General features: G+C 41.0%; 1 protein-coding gene and 1 long non-coding RNA gene across 2 annotated transcripts in view; one reads left to right on the top strand and one right to left on the bottom strand.

Moving 5' to 3' along the window:
- LOC141097595 (uncharacterized) overlaps window positions 1-3,127 on the top strand; it is a 64,791-nt gene extending 61,664 nt beyond the window's left edge. Inside the window, exon 3 of the long non-coding RNA XR_012234009.1 lies at window positions 2,998-3,127. This is a non-coding gene — a long non-coding RNA (uncharacterized lncRNA). The remainder of the gene's footprint in view (window positions 1-2,997) is intronic.
- On the bottom strand, window positions 1,960-18,790 carry TAT (tyrosine aminotransferase). Its single transcript, XM_073584823.1, has 12 exons — window positions 18,680-18,790; window positions 17,325-17,565; window positions 17,017-17,121; window positions 12,873-12,940; window positions 12,629-12,787; window positions 12,305-12,443; window positions 11,600-11,652; window positions 10,883-11,035; window positions 10,646-10,774; window positions 4,119-4,202; window positions 3,079-3,177; window positions 1,960-2,787 (listed from the first exon to the last, which is right to left on the bottom strand). The coding sequence occupies exons 2-12, from the start codon at window positions 17,560-17,562 to the stop codon at window positions 2,644-2,646; spliced, it is 1,371 nt and encodes a 456-aa protein (XP_073440924.1). The 5' UTR covers window positions 17,563-17,565; window positions 18,680-18,790; the 3' UTR covers window positions 1,960-2,643.
- Window positions 18,791-19,408: the final 618 nt, after the last annotated feature.

Below are 19,408 nucleotides of genomic sequence, written 5' to 3'. Positions count from 1 at the left end.
ATGATTCTATGATTCTATGAATAGTGAGTGCAGCTCTGGAGTATAATATCAGTATGTAGAATAATCCCTGAAAAGGACAGCCATGTGCAAACATGTGTCCTCTTCTAACCCTAGTGCTATGTTTCCTTCCCTTTTTATATAGGTATTTGGACTACATAGCTTGATGAACACCACATCTGTTGGCACATAAAGTCCTTCTCCCTCCAACAACCAATATTTTTGAGCTGTTGCATCAATAAAAATAAAACCAGAAGCGGTTTCATGTGGATGAGCTCAGATCATGCAAAATCATATGAAAGTTGTTTAGACTGAAATACTTCTGGAGATGAAATGTGGGTGGTGAGATTTTATTACTACAGGAAGCAAATATTTAAAATTTAATATATGCCATATAGAACACTGGTGTCTTTATATGCGGCACTGGGTAACCTCAAGCACCAGGGCGCAAGTGCAACTGCCACCTCTGCACCCCCGTGTAGATGTGTCCTTGTGTATGTGTATCTATACATACACAGATTATTATTATTATTATACATTTATATAGCTCCATTTATTCCATGGCGCTTTACATGGGAAAAGGGGATATATAGACAAGTACAATAAACATGTGTAAGACAAGGGACACACAAGTACATAAGGAGAGGGGACCCTGCCCACAAGGGCTCACAGTCTACAGGGATGGGTGAGGATACACTAGGAGAGGGTAGAGCTGGTTGTGCGGTGGTTCAGTAGACCGAGGATCATTGCAGGCTGTAGGCTTGTCGGAACAGGTGGGTCTTCAGGTTCTTCTTGAAGGTTTCCGTTGTTGGTGAGAGTCTGATGTGTTGCGGCAGAGAGTTCCAGAGTATGGGGGAAGCACGGGAGAAGTCTTGTATGCGGTTGTGGCAAGAAGAGATGAGGGGGGAGTAGAGAAGGAGCTCTTGAGAGGATCGAAGGTTGCATGCTGGTAGGTACCGGAAGACCAAGTCACATATGTACTGAGGAGACAGGTTGTGGATGGCTTTGCATGTCATGGTTAGGGTTTTGAACTGGAGCCTCTGGACAATAGGAAGCCAGTGAAGGGCCTCGGATAGAGGGGAGGCTGGGGAATAGCGAGGTGACAGGTGGATTAGTCTGGCAGCAGAGTGTAGGATGGACTGGAGTGGTGCCAGAGTGCTGGAGGGGAGGCCAGAGAGTAGGAGGTTGCAGTAGTCGATTATATAAAGAAAAATATTGGGAAATGGCTTATAATCTTTGAACTCCGGTCTCCTTCAGTCTTATTGCCCCCTGGTGTATAACCATCCATTGCGCCTGTTGTATATCCTCCGGCCCCTTGCCCTTAGTGTATAGTCTCCCGCCCCCGCCATGCCGTCTGCCTTTACTAACATTTCAAAGAGCAGCCGGTGATGCTGAGCTCACTGATACCAGCGCGGTCCTGTAATAGGAGCCACTGGGGTAACAAGTCCGTTCATGACATTTCTTCTGTCCTAAATCTTCCCCCTTCACCTGTGAGTGATATTATTGAGAACTGGAAGGAATAGCAGCAACTCGGCTACATAGTGGAGACCCCGTAACGTTACAGAGTGAGGGGCCGAGTGCTGAGGAACAGAGGGCAGAAAAGTCACCAGCGCTCTTCTGACCCCATAACTGCAGAGTCCAGACCTCCATTGTTAGTTCCACCAGGAACTTTATGGTCGAGCAGCTGCATGCAGCCTTAGCTCACCAAACACAGTGCCGAGTGTCAGATTGAGTGGTGTAAAGTTGCCACCACTTGACATCTGGAGCCGCTTATCTGTCTGGTCAACCATACAATCCTACAGATAAAATTCCGCCTGTCTGATATATTTATTTCACACCGCAATATCCAGGTCAAAGCTCAGCCGGATGTTGTCCCTACACCCTCATATTTGTTAGGTGTTGCCATACATGGCGCCATAATTTGGGCAACACCAGGAACTCTCCATATCAATAAATACGCAATTTATTCTTTTAATAATATTTATTCATACAAAAAAACACAATAACTTATTTAATTTACAATAGATATATATAGTAAGACGGCATGCATTTCGAGCACATGATATACAACACACTACAGTCTATAATATTATATGCAAACAGTATTATTTACCACAGCAGGACTGTAATAAGAGGGTGGGAAGCTATTGTTTTATCGTCCTTCCCCCTATCGCCCCCGAATTTTGGAATATTATAGAAATGAAAGAACATTTAGTTGGAGGAAAAATAGTTCACAACCAAAATTATGGGGGGCGTCACACACTTTTCCTACCCAATTTGCCTCTTGTTTCTCAATCTCCGCAATCGTAGAGGATGCCGATGCATGCGTAATGAGTTTTTGAGGTCATATAACTAAAGAACGGTTTACAATCATCTGATAACAATAATAAATAATGGGAAATTGGATATGTACTCAAGCAAGTTAGTAAAAATTTGCCTATATTAGACGTGACGTTTGTACATTTATATACAGGCCCTCCCGGGTACCTATGTATAAAGATGTGCGGACAGAGGAGATACCGTATTGTCGTTCTCAACAAGACACACAAAAACCAATAAACTGATATACGGTTGGGCGTGGAGTATAGCTGGAAGTAAGGTGACCATTTTGGGGTGGTGGAGTTATGGAGAAACTATCCCATTAGCTCATTTATCACACTCCAGGTCCTGTGCGGCGTCGCCACCCTGATAATGCTCTGCGCAGAATTCTCGGATGCGTCGGCAGGCCTCAACCATCATCTCCTCAGGAACCGTTAAGACGATTCGAAAGAAGTTAGGATATTCAAAGCACTGTGGTGATGGAAAAGAAAAAAATATAGAACTGTGATTAAACGTTTTTTTCCGTTTTCCAAGAAAGCAGTGTAAAGATTTATTATCCCTACATGATATACTGTATGCTATAGATTTCATCTATATAACAGAGCTAAGTTTCCATGTGGCGCTGCGCTAAATGAATGAGGTGCCACCTGGAGTCCATATTATGATTGTGTTTTACTACAGTGTTCTGTATTAGATGCAAAAGATCATTCAATGGAAACCCGTGCAGCCTGGGAAACCTATAAAGAAAAATGGAAGACCTACCGTAGCAGGAAGACAGAAGACCGACTGTTCGGAGATCATTCTTTCTGTGAAATCCACATCACTCTGAAATTCTGGAAAATGTTCCATGTCGATACCAACCTACAGTAGATGAACACGTTTTACTTTCGGGAGAGTCCACTATTCACTTTGCGTCGTGACTGCCTGTCGCACAATTACTAAGCTGGCTCCGGACTTTTGTCTGACTCTTAGTACTGAGACTGCACGTTATCGCCTGTCCTAAGGTTATAGGTAAACTTGATGATTGCTGGGATTCCTAAGAACCCTGTTGTCCTAACGTCTGACTGGAGCGATGGTCAAGCATGAATTGACTCTAGGAGTGCTGGAGCACTCCATCACCATCAGTACCATAGAAATTAATGAAGGGGCGGCGCGTCTACGCTGCCAAACGTCAGGACTATGGCACCCTATGTATCAGATGGGTGGTGGTCCCCAGTGATCAACAAGTGATCTCCTACTATAGTTTCAGCACAGAATAAAAAAAAAAAAAAAATCAGCCCCAAAGAACCCCAATGGAGCTCAGCAGTGTGTGGATCGGTGGCTATGCAAATTGCACTTCAGCGGAAAAAAATTGAAAAATATGTCTGATATCGTAAAAGAAAATCAAGTTGAATAAGTATCAAAGATCTTGATTCATCCCAGTTGTGATTATTTCAGTGTTCTGATTCAAGTATGGACCGATTGGGTCCACCAAAAGCCCTACAACCCCCCAAAAAAAAACAATTGCCTCATGACTTCCATAGTTGAGAAGCATCCTGATTGCTTCGGTCTGTACTACTTGTTCGCAAAGAGTATAAAATACAACACAAAGGTTTCAATCCATAATTCTTTCCGTGTTTAATTTCGTATTTTTTATTAAATTTTTTTTCCAGAAGATTTGCTTTGTTTGCGCCAGGGCTAAGTAGAGATCTTTTAAGTATATTTCAACTATGACTAACGTAGAGTTGTTTGTAGACCTGTTGTAGATCAAATGATATCTTTAAATTTAAAACACATGGTTATCTGGCCAATATATTACTTACCATGAAATACATGGCTCCCGCTGGCCGGATGGGACAAAGTCCAGGGACGGTGGCGAGAGTATTGTAGCATAGGTCAGCATTAGACTGCGAAAAAAATTACACAAGAAAGAGTAAATTTCACCTGATGTTCCGAAAAAAATAATTGACTCAGAATAATTTGGAGCCAAAGTAAAGAGTAAAGTGAGTAACATCAGATAAGACCAGTGCCAAAGCCATGACCCGTACCTTGATTCAACAACCCAACGTTTTTCTACATGGAAAACAGCCTGAAATATACCTAAAACAGCTTTATTCTAAAGGAATCCATATTATCTGGATCGGTTTTATGTTTAGAAGAGGTGTAATAGGAAATACTGGTCTAAAAAGTATGTCCACCAAAAATCCAAAGCAATTTTTTTTCTTGGCTTGACAAAGGCCATGTGTGGCAGAAAAGTTGCAAATTTTTGTGGAAGGAAGATACCTGATTCCTTGGTTTTTTGGAGTACATACAATTTACACAACCTAGTGGAGGGGCTGTGCAAAGCCTGCACAGGACACGGAGTGGTGCATGGGATACACCTTAGATTAATGGTGGTCAAAAAAGTACCGTAACCATTTCCATTCTAGCTGGCATTTTGCAGGTACCACCTGCTGACCGGTTGTCTTCCAGTATGTGTGAAACTTATGAAGATGATATTGAAGTGACTATTGGTTTCATAAAGAAGCCACTATGTCCATCCAGCGTTGTTTGGTGAGCCGTGTTCCCCTGACCTATCTAGCACTTATTTGCCAACTTCAAGGTCATAGTCTTGCAATTTAGTTAATTATTTGGGATATATTGCACAATTCTCGTTTTGGAGTGCTCACAAAACTATGGAGCAATACTTTGTAGGATTTCAATTTTGAGGAATCTATAGGGTGGGTAGAATCAGTCTAACTTCCAGGCTTGGACTGGCCCACAGGAGAATCGGAAAATCCCCTGGTGGACCACCACTCTCTTTTATGATCAATACTTGACACAATATACTTGCATCGCTATGTACAGATGAAGGCTGCATCTTATTCATTTAACGGTCAACCCAGTTCATTGTTATATACATTTGCGATTGAGGATCATGCCACATTTACATGTAGCTGAAAAGTGGGGCCCTGGAGCTGGTTACTGGTGGGCCCTTGTCACCAGAGTCCGACACTGTTCACTTCCATACTGTACATATAATTATCAACCTAAATTCTGATTAGCATGGTATAGCCAGAAGCAATTTGCCAATATTGCTAATATGTTTTCATTTTCCTTTGAGAATCATGTGAGCAGCACTGATGATGTTGACTTTGAGAAGGAAAGGGGGTTGCTGGCCAAAATTGTGGCTGCCCAAGTACAGTGTGGTAGAGGTGCAACCTGAGTTTTTGGGATGGTCCTGCTTATATTATAGCAAACAAGGATGCAGTACATAGATGATGTAACCTGAAATAATAGAAAATGTTGAGATTGTGAGGAAGAGTGGACTTTGTTAATCCTAAAATTAAGCGTATTTTGGGATTGAGAAAGAAGAGTAATGCCCTTCAGCTAATTAAAAAAGGTAATCTGCTCACCAGTGTATTTTTAGTTTATATTTTAGTGTATATTAAAAAATAAAAAAATAATTACACTAATTTTTAATTACAATAGATATCTCAAGTACTCCACCATTAAAAGTCTACCACTACTAATCACTAGTAATGGTCCACTACCACTAAAGGTCTGCCACCACTAAAGATTTGCCACTACTAAAGATCTTCAACTATTGAAGGTCCGCCACTACTAAAGGTCCACTACCTTTTAAATATTCAACACTACAAAAGGACCACTACTACTAAGGTTTCACCACTACTAAATTTTACTACTACTAAAGGTCTATCGGCAATAAAGATGCAGATATCCAAAAAAGTCCATCACCTCTAAATATCTACCACTACTAAAAGTCCACCACCATTAGAAAACGTCGCGGAGCGGCGTTGGAAGAAAACACGCCTGCCAGACGACTTCACTGCTTTCAAAGAAGCTACACTTGCCTTTAAATCAGCCCTCACCTCTGCTAAACAGACCTATTTCACAAACCTTGTATCTTCATTATCCCACAACCCAAAACAACTGTTCAGCACATTCAACTCTCTCCTCCGCCCACCACTGCCACCTCCGACTCCCCTCATATCTGCTGAGGACTTTGCTACCTACTTCAATAACAAGAATGACCAAACAAGGCAAACCAACAGTTCCACCACCCCAACCACTCCACATACCAGACTTCTGCCCTTCCCTAATAACCTCCTTCTCCAACATCACTGAAGGAGAGCTTACTCATCTCCTTTCCAAATCACGCCTCACCACCTGTGCACTTGACCCCATCCTTTCCCACCTGCTCCCCAACCTCACTGACATGATCATTCCAGCCCTAACCCATCTCTTCAACCTATCCCTAACTTCTGGTACCTTACCCTCTGCCTTCAACCATGCCACCATAACACCCATCCTCAAAAAATCAAACCTTGACCCAACTGCTATGCCCAGCTATCGCCCCATATCACTGCTCCCGTTTGCTTCCAAACTCCTTGAACAGCATGTCCATGCTCAGCTTTCCTCCCACCTCTCATCTCACTCCCTCCTTGACATCCTGCAATCTGGCTTCCGCCCCCACCACTCCACTGAAACTGCTCTGACCAAAATTACTAATGAATTACTCACAGCCAAAGCTAACAGACAGTTCTCCATCCTCCTCCTTCTTGACCTGTCCTCTGCCTTTTGACACAGTTGACCACCGCCTACTGCTACAGATTCTTTCTTCCCTTGGCATCAAAGACCTTGCCCTGTCCTGGATTTCCTCATACCTTTCTGACCGCACATTCAGCGTTTCCCGCTCCCACACTACCTCCTCATCCCACGCCCTCTCTGTTGGAGTCCCCCAAGGCTCTGTCCTGGGGCCCCAACTTTTTTCCATCTATACTATTGGCCTAGGACAACTCATAAAGTCCCATGGCTTCCAGTACCACCTGTATGCAGATGACACTCAGATCTACATCTCTGGTCCAGATGTCACCTCTCTGCTGTCCAGAATCCCGGAGTGTCTATCAACCATATCCTCCTTTTTCACCTCTCGCTTCCTAAAACTCAACGTAGACAAAACTGAACTCATTATCTTTCCTCCATCTCACGTATCTTCCCTACCCGATCTATCTATTATGGTAAACGGCATCACACTCTCTCCAGCACGTGAAATCCGCTGCCTCGGAGTAACTCTCGACTCTGCCCTGTCCTTCAAACCACACGTCCAATCTCTTGCCACCTCCTGTCGCCTCCAATTCAAAAATATTTCCAGAATCCGTCCCTTCCTCAGTCCAAATCTATTAAAACTCTTGTACATGCCCTCATCATCTCCCGCCTTGACTACTGCAACACTCTCCTCTGTGACCTCCCTGCTAACTCTCTTGCACCACTTCAGTCTGTCCTCAATTCTGCTGCTCGACTAATCCACCTCTCTCCTCGCTACTCCCCTGTCTCCCCCTCTGCAAATCCCTCCATTGGCTCCCAATTCCCAAACGAATCCAGTTCAAACTACTAACACTGACCTACAAAGCCATCCACAACCTTTCCCCTCCCTATATCTCTGCACTAATCTCCCAATATCTTCCCTAAAGTAATCTTCGATCCTCTCAAGACCTCCTACTCTCCTCCACACTTATTCGTTCCTCACACAACCATTTCCAAGATTTCTCCCGAATATCCCCTATCCTCTGGAATGCCATGCCTCAACACGTCCGATTATCCACCACCCTCGGATCCTTCTAACGGAACCTGAAAACTCATCTTTTCAGGAAAGCTTACAGCCTGCAATGACCATTCTTCCGCCCCACCACCGCCTGAGCTGCCGCCTCATCACCACCAGAGCTGCTGCACCCCCGACCTTCTGTCTCTTCCCCACTATCCCGTAGTATGTAAGTCCGCAAGGACAGAGTCCTCTCCCCTCTGTACCAGTCTGTCATGGTAAATTTGTTTACTGTTAACGATATCTATAACTTTGTATGTAACCCCTTCTCATGTACAGCACCATGGAATTTATGGCGCTATATAAATAAATAATAATAAAAAAATTATAATAAAACCACCAATATTAAAGGAAACCTGCCACCAGAATTGTCCCATGTGAGATAAGGCACGACCTTTCAGCCCTGATATACGGCATTCTAATATGCTGTATATATGCCCCCAATCTGGCCTGCAAGACAAGAAAAATAGGGAGGTCTGACCTGATGAGTGTTAAAGTCTTGGTTCGGTGCCACCTTTTTTCTAGTGATGCTGTCCTCCTTTTGTACATAGTGTGGATGACGTGTCCTACATCATCCACACAGTGCCTCCATCATTTTCCTCCTGTATCCTGACCAGGGCAGAGTAATGTACTACAGTGCGCCTGCGTCGGGGTTCTTTGACCTTTACCGATGCCTAAGCACTGCAGTACTTTGCTCTGCCCTCGACAGAACAGAGAAAAGTACTCCTGCACAAGTGCGTGATGCCGGGGGCATACTGTGTGGATAACGTAGGACGCGTTATCCACACGATGCACCGAAGGAAGACGGCATCACGAGAAGCGAGTAGGCGCCGGACCAAGACATCAGACCCGACCGCCCTGTAGGTGAGCATAATAAAAGGTGTTTTCTTGTCTTGCAGGCCGGATTGAGGGCATACAGCTTATTAGAATGCTGTATATCAGGGCTGAAAGGTGGTCGTCCTGTGGGTCCGCAGCAGAATCTACTGCGTTTACAGTTCCATTCAAGTCAACCTATTTTCAAAAACGCTGTGCACATGGTGAGGATTTTGCCGCGCAGATTAGCTGCTGGTTCAAATCCGCAGCATGTCAATTCTTTTTGCGGCTCTGCAATGTTTTTACACCTGCTCCACTATAGGAAAAAACAGGTGTAAAAACGCAGCGGAAAACGGCACTAAATCTGCAGGTAAAACGCAGGTGATTTGAACTGCGGATTTACCTGCGGATTTAGCCAAATCCACGCAGAAAAATCCGCAGAGTAATCCGCAGCGTGTGCACATACCCTAAGAGCTCAGTATGGGGGAGACAGAGCGTGTCCTGCGTTCCGTGTGGTGATGTATTCTAAGTTGAACCTATTCACTATCCAGTGAGGTTTTGACTAAGACCCTGGTGGGGTCGAAACGTTACCCTATCTTCACTAAAATGTTTTGTTCCTGCTGTGGTATTACTTACACTTGTAAATAAATATGAATTAATTTTGCAAAGTATTGAATTCTTTGAGTGTGGCTGTTATCTTTTTTCTATTTTACTTTGGGTTCTCCCAAGTTCAGCCAGCACCTCTAGCCTAAAGCAGAGTGCACTTAATTTTTCTTTCCTCCATATGAACACAGAAGGCAGCGGCTACTCCTCTTACAGATAGACAGACAGACAGACAGAAGGCAGCGGCTGCTCCTTCTCCACCAGATATAAACAGACAGAAGGCAGCGGCTGCTCCTTCTCCACCAGGTATGGACAGACAGAAGGCAGCGGTTGCTCCTTCTCCACCTCTAAATGACCACCACAACTAAAAGACTACAACTAAGGATTTACCACTAGTCAAAATGCAGTGTTTCTAAAGGTCTATCACTACTAAAGATTCCCTAAAGGTCCACCACTTCTAAATATCCTCCACTGCTAAAGGTCCACCACCTGTAAATATCCTCTACTACTAAAGGTCCACCACCTCTAAATATCCTCCACTACTAAAGGTCCACCACCTCTAAATATGCTCCATTACTAAAGGTCCACCACCTCTAAATATCCATCACCTCTAATTATTCACCACTACTAAAGGTCAACCACGTCTAAATATTCGCCACTATTTCTAAATATCCATCACTACTAAAGGTCCAAAACCTCTAATTATCCTCTACTATTAAAGGTCCACCACCTCTAAATATCTTCCGCTACTAAAGGTCCACCACCTTTAAATGTCCTCCACTGTTAAAGGTCCACCACCTCTAAATGTCCACCACGTCTAATTATACACTACTACTAAAGGTCAACCACCTCTAAATGTTCGCCACTATTTTTAAATATCCATCACTACTAATGGTCCACAACCTCTAAATTTCACCACTACTAAAGATGCACCATATCTAAATATCCATCACTACTAAATGTGTACCACTTCTAAATATCAGCCAGTACTAAAGATCCACTAGTACTAAGGGTTCACTGCCACTAAAGGTCATATGCAAACAGAAAAGTTTATCCACTACTAATTGTGTACCACCTCTGAATATCGACCACTACAAAAGGACCTCTACTAGTAAAATTTCACCACCACTAAAGATTCATAAATACGAAATGTTCATCACATCTAAACCCACAATATCTACTGGTACTAAAGATCCACAACTATTAAAACTTCACTACCACTAAAGGTCTTCCACTATTAGAGGTCCTCTACTACTAGGTTCACCCCAGCATTTTACTAACTCAAGTGACATTTACGGTTATCCATGGAGTACGACCTTAATGAAGACTTACCTTAATGAAGTTTATAGTGTTTTGATAAAAATGCTGAGGTGTCCTTTTCATTATATGATCAAGCGCGCCCTGAACAATGGTACATGGGCCAAGGATCCTTTGACTGAGTCTTACAAGTCCTTCTCGGATCTGAAATGAAACATGATAAATATTAGATATTATATGAATTTAGATTAATTTTCATCATTGTATTCATTTTTTGTAAACATTTAAATAAAAGTTTATATATAAATTCACCTCCTTGCCAAAGATTTCTTTCCGATCATGGATTAAGATCCACCCCATTCGCCATCCTGGGACCAACCAACGTTTAGCGAGACCACCGCAGGACAGAATTGGTACATTAGTACTCAATGGGGCTAATGCCTGGAATGCACCGTACTCAAAAACCTGGAAGAAAGGAATATGTATTAATTTGATTAATTATATGAATGCAAATTAATTAAAATAATGTAAAGGCAACAAAAAATCGTAGTAATTTTGCTGTCTGTGTTCCAATAAAAAAAGTGAATTTGTTCTCTACTTTGTGAGTCATTTTCCGTTCAATATGCAATAAACATCTGTAGCTGTTTAGGAGACCAGATATTGAACATCGTAGCCAAATAATAAAAAAAAAAAAGGATAACATCAAAAGAGCATGGAAACTGCAAAGTCATCGTGACATCTGGAGTGTCTGTGTGACAGAAAGGAGTAGGCAACAAATCGGGTGAGGACCTCTGAAGAAGTCTCACAATCTGAAGTTAAACCAACAAAAGTGGCTCAGGCTACAGTTCTCTCCCACCTCTATGACTTATACTACAGCTCTGCTTGTTCTGATTGGCTGCTATGTGAAATCAAAAGCCCACCACTGGCCCACCATGAGATCAAAGCTGGTAGAGACAATTTTCACAACATAGAACTCATATAAAAGTGAAAAATCAATATTAATATGCTTAAGAAAGGCAAAGAACTCACCATGTCACCATATATTTCATCTGTCAAGATGGGTACACATTGTCTTGAGGCCACTGTGCAATGAGATGTACAAGTTAATAAAGTAGTACTGTATTGGTCAAGTTCAAAAACAGTGCATTTTATAAAAAGCATTGGGCAGATAAAAAATTCCAAGTCTAAAGGCATAGCCAATTTTTTTTTTTCTAAAAGCCAACAGTGCACTCATAACAAAGCCAAGCAAAGTATTGGTCATAATGTACCCAGTGCCACCCAAAAGGCACTAACAATAACTATGAGCCCCCCCCATTGACTGGTGCTACGTCATCAGTGCCTGCCCAAGAGCTCCTAATTAGAGATGAGCAAATTCGTTCGGATTCGGTGCCAAATATGATCGGATTCGAATATTGTTTTTGCAATATTCGTCGAACACAGCCGAACGTCATTAGAGTCAATGGGAGTAGAAATTCCTGAATATGTTCGGAACTGATCATAAGACATACATTTTGCACGAATAGTGTTCGAATATTTCAAAATCAGAGTCGGGGACAAAATCTGAGCAAATTCGCTCATCTCTTCTCCTAAACCCACCACAACATCCCACTATTAATTGGTGGATGTCTTGTGCCACATTTTGTTATCTATGCCATATGGAAAGGTCTATCCATCAATGCCTATACATGCTGTAGATTAGCTAGAAATTCCATAGTCACAATCCATTCTACTTACCAGCGATTATTTTTTGCAAATGTTTCTTGCTGAAAACCGAGCCACAAGGATTGGATGGATTATTGATGATGATACAAGCAGTTTTGTCATCCACCAGAGATTCCATGTGCTTCAAATCAATCTCCCAGGACTTCTCTGGCTAGAAATTAAGCATATCATTGCTTAGTTGTACTCTAATAAGAACCAATTTACTTTTGTACCATTTTGAGAACGCTAAGGCTAAAATGCGTTGGGCTCATCCAAATATACGTCCCAGTATGTTGCCTCTAAACATCTTCAATACACTCGATTTACACTACACTAGATTTCTCTCTTGAAACTTACCATTAAATTATAGAGTTTTACTTCCACGCCAAGAGACAAAGCCAGTGTTTTGTAGAGAGAGAATCCAGGACGTGGGACCAAGATATTCTGTCCAGGGTTGGCCAGAACCGCAAGAGCCAACTCAATTGCCTGGCTGCAGCCACTTGTGAGGATGACATCCTAATCGAGAAATTGTATAATTATGTCACGAAGGAGTGTAAGAGATCTAGAAAAGATTGTGTTCTTCTCGAAATTTAACACCTACTTTGGCTTCTAAAGGGGCTTCAGGACAAGTGTAATACTTGGCAATCACTTCCCGGCTGCACTGGTATCCTGAAAATACAAGAAAATTAAAGTTTTGGTTACAAAAAAAATCAGTCTACGCACAATTGGTCTCTTGACTAGAGTTGAGCGATACCGTCCGATACTTCAAAGTATCGTATCGGATGGTATCGGCCGATCTTTAAAAAAAGTATCGGTATCGCCGATTCCGATACCGGAAGTCCCATTCAAGTCTATGGGACTTCCGGTATCGGAATAAGAAAAACCCTTTCCTGCCCTTGTACAGCCTCTCTGGGGTCTGTACGGGCCTTTCGGGGGGCTGTGCCGGCCTGCCAGGGGGTCTGTGCAGGCTCCGGTGGTCTGTGCTGGCCTGCCGGTGGTCTGTGCAGGCTCCGGGGGGCTGTGCCGGCCTGCCGGGGGGCTGTGCAGGCTCCGGGGGGCTGTGCCGGCCTGCCGGGGGGCTGTGCCGGCCTGCCGGTGGTCTGTGCCGGCCTGCCGGTGGTCTGTGCAGGCTCCGGGGGTCTGTGCAGGCATCGTCCGATGGGACTACAAGTCCCATCGAGCGATGCCTGCTACCATGACAGTGATTGACACATTAGCCAATGATGGGACAGTAGTAGTCCCATCATCCGGCTAATGTGTTAAATGTAAAAAAAAAAAAAAAAAAAAATTACATGCTACATACATACAACATGCATACTACATACATGCTACATTCATACTACATACTACATACATGCTACATTCATACTACATAAATACTACATGCAACATACATACTACATATATACTACATGCATGCGACATACATACTGCATGCTACATACATACCACATATATACTACATACATACTACATGCATGCTACATGCATGCTACATGCTACATACATAACACATATATACTACATGCATGCTACATACATACTACATGCTACATACTACATATATACTACATGCATGCTACATACATACTACATGCTACATACTACATATATACTACATGCATGCTACATACATACTACATGCTACATACATACTACATATATACTACATGCATGCTACATACATACTACATGCTACATACATACTACATACATACTACATGCATGCTACATGCATGCTACATACATACCACATACATAACACATATATACTACATGCATGCTACATACATACTACATGCTACATACATACCATATACATACTACATGCATGCTACATACATACTACATGCATGCTACTTACATACTACATGCTACATACATACTACATATATACTACATGCATGCTACATACATACTACATGCTACATACATACTACATATATACTACATGCATGCTACATACTACATGCTACATACATACTACATATATACTACATGCATGCTACATACATACTACATGCATGCTACATACATACTACATGCTACATACATACCACATACATACTACATATATACTACATGCATGCTACATACATACTGCATGCTACATGCATGCTACATACATACTACATACATACTACATGCTACATACATACCACATATATACTACATACATACAATACATTCATACAATACATACATAGACATACAGTACATATAACATAGAGTAACATACTTACCAATACTTGTCACATTGTTCCCCGAAGCCATTGTCTTTTCCGGAATAAATATTAACATAACAAACCACAAAAATACTCACCCACGATCCGAAGCAGTCCACGAGTGTGTCCCACGACGATCTTGGGTAGAGAACTGCAGCATCAGCTGTTGCTGCCGTTCTCTACGGGCTGCAGGAATCCAATGACGGAAGGTAGGTATCCTTCCGCACTGTATTCCTCCGCCACTTAAAAAAAAAAAAGTCCCTAGTCTCACTTTATGCCATTGCTGTGTGGGAATTTCCCACGCAGCAATGGCATAAAGTGAGACTAGGGACTTTTTTTTTTTTAAGTGGCGGAGGAATACAGTGCGGAAGGATACCTACCTTCCGTCATTGGATTCCTGCAGCCCGTAGAGAACGGCAGCATCATCTGATGCTGCCGTTCTCTACCCAAGATCGTCGTGGGACACACTCGTGGACTGCTTCGGATCGTGGGTGAGTATTTTTGTGGTTTGTTATGTTAATATTTATCCTGGAAAAGACAATGGCTTCGGGGAACAATGTGACAAGTATTGGTAAGTATGTTACTCTATGTTATATGTACTGTATGTCTATGTATGTATTGTATGAATGTATTGTATGTATGTAGTATATATGTGGTATGTATGTAGCATGTAGTATGTATGTAGTATGTATGTAGCATGCATGTAGCATGTAGTATGTATGTAGCATGCATGTAGTATATATGTAGTATGTATGTAGCATGCATGTAGTATATATGTAGTATGTATGTAGCATGTATGTAGTATGTATGTGGTATGTATGTAGCATGTAGTATGTATGTAGTATGTATGTAGCATGCATGTAGTATATATGTAGTATGTATGTAGCATGTATGTAGTATGTATGTAGCATGTATGTAGTATGTATGTAGTATGTATGTGGTATGTATGTGGCATGTAGTATGTATGTAGCATGCATGTAGTATGTATGTAGCATGCATGTAGTATGTATGTAGTATGTATGTAGTATGTAGCATGTATGTAGTATGTATGTGGTATGTATGTAGCATGTAGTATGTATGTAGCATGCATGTAGTATATATGTAGTATGTATGTAGTATGTATGTGGTATGTATGTAGCATGCATGTAGCATGCATGTAGTATGTATGTAGCATGCATGTAATATGTATGTAGCATGCATGTAGTATGTATGTAGCATGCATGTAGTATGTATGTAGTATGTATGTAGCATGCAGTATGTATGTAGCATGTATGTAGTATGTATGTAGTATATATGTAGCATGTAGTATGTATGTAGCATGTAGTATGTATGTAGCATGCATGTAGTATGTATGTAGCATGTAGTATGTATGTAGCATGCATGTAGTATGTATGTAGCATGTATGTAGTATGTATGTAGTATATATGTAGTATGTATGTAGCATGTAGTATGTATGTAGCATGCATGTAGTATGTATGTAGTATTTTTTTTTTTTTTTTTTAACATTTAACACATTAGCCGGATGATGGGACTACTACTGTCCCATCATTGGCTAATGTGTCAATCACTGTCATGGTAGCAGGCATCGCCCGATGGGACTTGTAGTCCCATCGGACGATGCTTGCACAGACCCCCGGACATCAGCACAGCCCCCCGGCAGGCCGGCACAGCCCCCCGGCAGGCCGGTACAGACCCCCACAGGGTGCACAGACCACCGGCAGGCCGGCACAGCCCCCCGGCAGGCCGGTACAGACCCCCACAGGGTGCACAGACCACCGGCAGGCTGGCACAGCCCCCCGGCAGGCCGGTACAGACCCCGGGCAGTCCACACAGCCCCCCGGCAGGCCGGCACAGCCCCCCGGCAGGCCGGCAGAGACCCCCGGAAGGCCCGAAATGACGGCGCATCATGATGCGCACACACCGCGCATCATGATGACGTCAGTCTGTCAATCAACTTTGAACTTCCGATTCCGATGCCGAATTCCGATATTGAAAAAATATCGGAAGTCGGTATCGGAATTCCGATACAGCAAGTATCGGCCGATACCCGATACTTGCGGTATCGGAATGCTCAACACTACTCTTGACTAATACTCTTTTGGACTCTGATAGGTTCATCCAGTTTCAGGATGATGACTATCCTTTTGGATTATTTGATGATGATGACTATTTTTTTTTTAATTCTGATGACATTTTTCCATCTGTATAACATCATACTGTTGACCCTACTGTCCTTCTAGGTTCTAAGACAGTGATGACAACTCCTCTTCTGGATGTTCTAATAGTGATAACACTTTTACATTCAACAGTAACTCTAAATGTCCTGGATTATTCAATTCGGATTACTCTTTTTTTCTGAATTATACAATACGGGGACCTCTATGGTTCTCTAACCTAATTTATGAATTACTCTATAATTATCTTTAGACATTTATAGTACAATGTTGCTCAGCTAATAAATCATTAAAACATGCCTGGATAATTTATTACTAGTCAACAATAAGTGGTCTTCGGGCTTACCTATACTTGGAGCGTAACCATTGTATTTTTGAGAATCTATTGCATCTTTCATAGCTCGAACGACTTCATCATCAGTAGGAAGGTTTCCAAATATCGTGGGGTCACCTAAAATAAAGGTCTTGTGTTAATACTATTGTAATACAGTTATGTATTCCAATGCCTATCCCGTAACGATGACCACTCAAGATTATTGTCTCCGAGACCTTATCGGAATCATATAGAAGTTTACTTCTTAGCTGTGACAAAGGAATCTTTTCTGAATACATGTAATGGTTTTACTTTGGGAGCAACATTACCAAAATACTAACCTATCGATAAGGCAATCATTGGTTTATTAGGATGAGGCTTGGCTTTCATCGTGTCCACAATGGCTCGGATGGGATTGAACGTCTTCTTTGACATTTCCGATGCTCTCACTGCCCATCTTGGCTTTCGAGTTCTAAGATTCTCAATGCCATTAGGTCTCAGAATATTAACGTGAACGTCAAGGATTTTAGGGTGGACAGGGGAGCCATTCACCTGGATGACATAGGAATCTGTCTGCATTTTCTGAAAAACGTAGGAGCATGAGAGAGACTATTAATGCATCACCTCTGCAAGAAGCAAACTACTACATATCATTCGTAATACAATTTATACTAAAATTGCCAAGCAGATAGTTCTAAAGTTTAGTGATTTTAGATACTTAAAATGTTAAAAAAAAAAAAAAAATGGAAATGGAAATTTTAATTTTCAAATAAACTTTTTCTTAGAAATACATTTTAAAAATATGAAATGTTTATTTAACTTCAAAGGTTAATGAAAATACCTGCTTAATCTAACTTAATCTAAATAGAAAAGTCACCTAAAAAATATAAAACTGCAATATATTCTAAAAAGTTTTAGGAAAATGTATTTATATCCGTTTTAAAAAATATATATTTTCTCTTTTTTGCTTTCCAAAAATAATGTAGGGCATTTGCAAGTAAATGTTTTTTTATTATGTTAAAAATAAAAAAAATTGCACTTATAATAATATATATATAGAGAGAGAGAGATTTTATTTTTTTCAATTGTAACTTTATTATAAGTGCAATTATTTTTTATTTTTAACATATTAAAAACCGTTTACTTGCAAATCTGAGTGCCCTATAATATATAAATATATATATATATATATATACATACACCGTAATTTATTTTTTATTGCAACATTATTACAAGTGCAATTATATTTTTTTTATTTTTAACATTAAAAAAATTTACTTGCAAATTTATAATATATATTTAATTGTAACATTAATATTGTTATAACTGCAGTTTTGTTTTTTTTTTTAACATATTAAAAAAAATTACTTGCAAATTTGAATGCCCTATAATATATATGTAGTTCTTTTTTTAATTGTAATTTATATGAGTAAATACATTAGTTATTCAAAAGGAAATAGAAAACACAATGTTATGCAATGGAGTGGCTGTATTACAAAAAAAATATTACACAAAATGCTGAAAGATACTTTAAATGAAAAATAAATGCAACAGATTGTTAAAAAAAAGTTTTATATTTAAGCAGCTAAATTTTCGAATGAAAAAATAGAACAGCAAAATACACATTCTATTTATAAAACGGTATAATTTTTTTAAACTAATATATATTTTTATTTTTTTATTTTTTTGGATTTACCTGCACTTTGCTAGGTCAAACGTGTTGAGAGATGAGGAATTCTTTTGTCGCTCGGGATTCTAACACACTGCTGACAGAGATCACAGATTAGGCACCAGCTGTCCATAAAATAGTCCCAAAAAATGGGTGTTGGACTTGTTTCCCTGATCCCATTGGTAGAAAAAGGAGGGATGTGTCCCTTTTTGTTGAACATCCCTCCTATCGCTTTATGACCCATATTGAACTGATTTTGAAGGCATTTCAGTTAACCGTTTCTGTATCCTCTACAGTGCAAACAATCGTATGGTATCTTATCTGGATGGATGTAAACAAGGTCTGACATTCACCGGACCCAAAACTGTGTAAGTGCAAAGCACAGTCTGCAAGATGGGCAGAGTCATGCCAAGAAACTATAATATTCTAGAGTCATAGAAAATCCAAATTAGTGAAATGTAATAAATAAGAACATGTATTCAATATAGTATAGAAATATACATTCATGCAATGGTTTTCCTTGCTCTTATTAAAAGGTGCAGGGATTGCCTAACAAACAGGAAGTCCCTGCATGTGTTGCGGCTGTCAAACATACGCGGGACATGCAGCCTCGGGGACTCAACATTTTTCGAAGACACTCGACACTCGAGCATGCTCAGATAACACCTTCGCTCATCACTAGTGCCGGGCTCTCGATGGCTGCTCTGCCTTCACTCCACATCCATCTCATCCCAAATTGGAGGCCGTGTCATCTGA

The sequence above is a fragment of the Dendrobates tinctorius genome, unplaced genomic scaffold (assembly GCF_039654945.1).
Source record: "Dendrobates tinctorius isolate UK_male_01 unplaced genomic scaffold, ASM3965494v1 ptg000009l, whole genome shotgun sequence".
Lineage (NCBI taxonomy): Eukaryota > Metazoa > Chordata > Amphibia > Anura > Dendrobatidae > Dendrobates > Dendrobates tinctorius.
The sequence above is the reverse complement of the archived record's forward strand: the minus strand, read 5'-3'. Positions and strand labels throughout refer to the sequence as shown.

Bases quoted from the DNA above. Each gene is read 5' to 3' on its own strand.
- TAT (XM_073584823.1), bottom strand. From the start codon at position 17,562: ATGCAGACAGATTCCTATGTCATCCAGGTGAATGGCTCCCCTGTCCAC. The intron at 12,941-17,016 runs GTAAGCCCGAAG...TTGTATTTTCAG, and splicing joins TGGTTACGCTCCAAGTATAG to GATACCAGTGCAGCCGGGAA. The intron at 2,788-3,078 runs GTAGGTCTTCCA...CCATCACCACAG, and splicing joins TCTTCTGTCTTCCTGCTACG to TGCTTTGAATATCCTAACTT.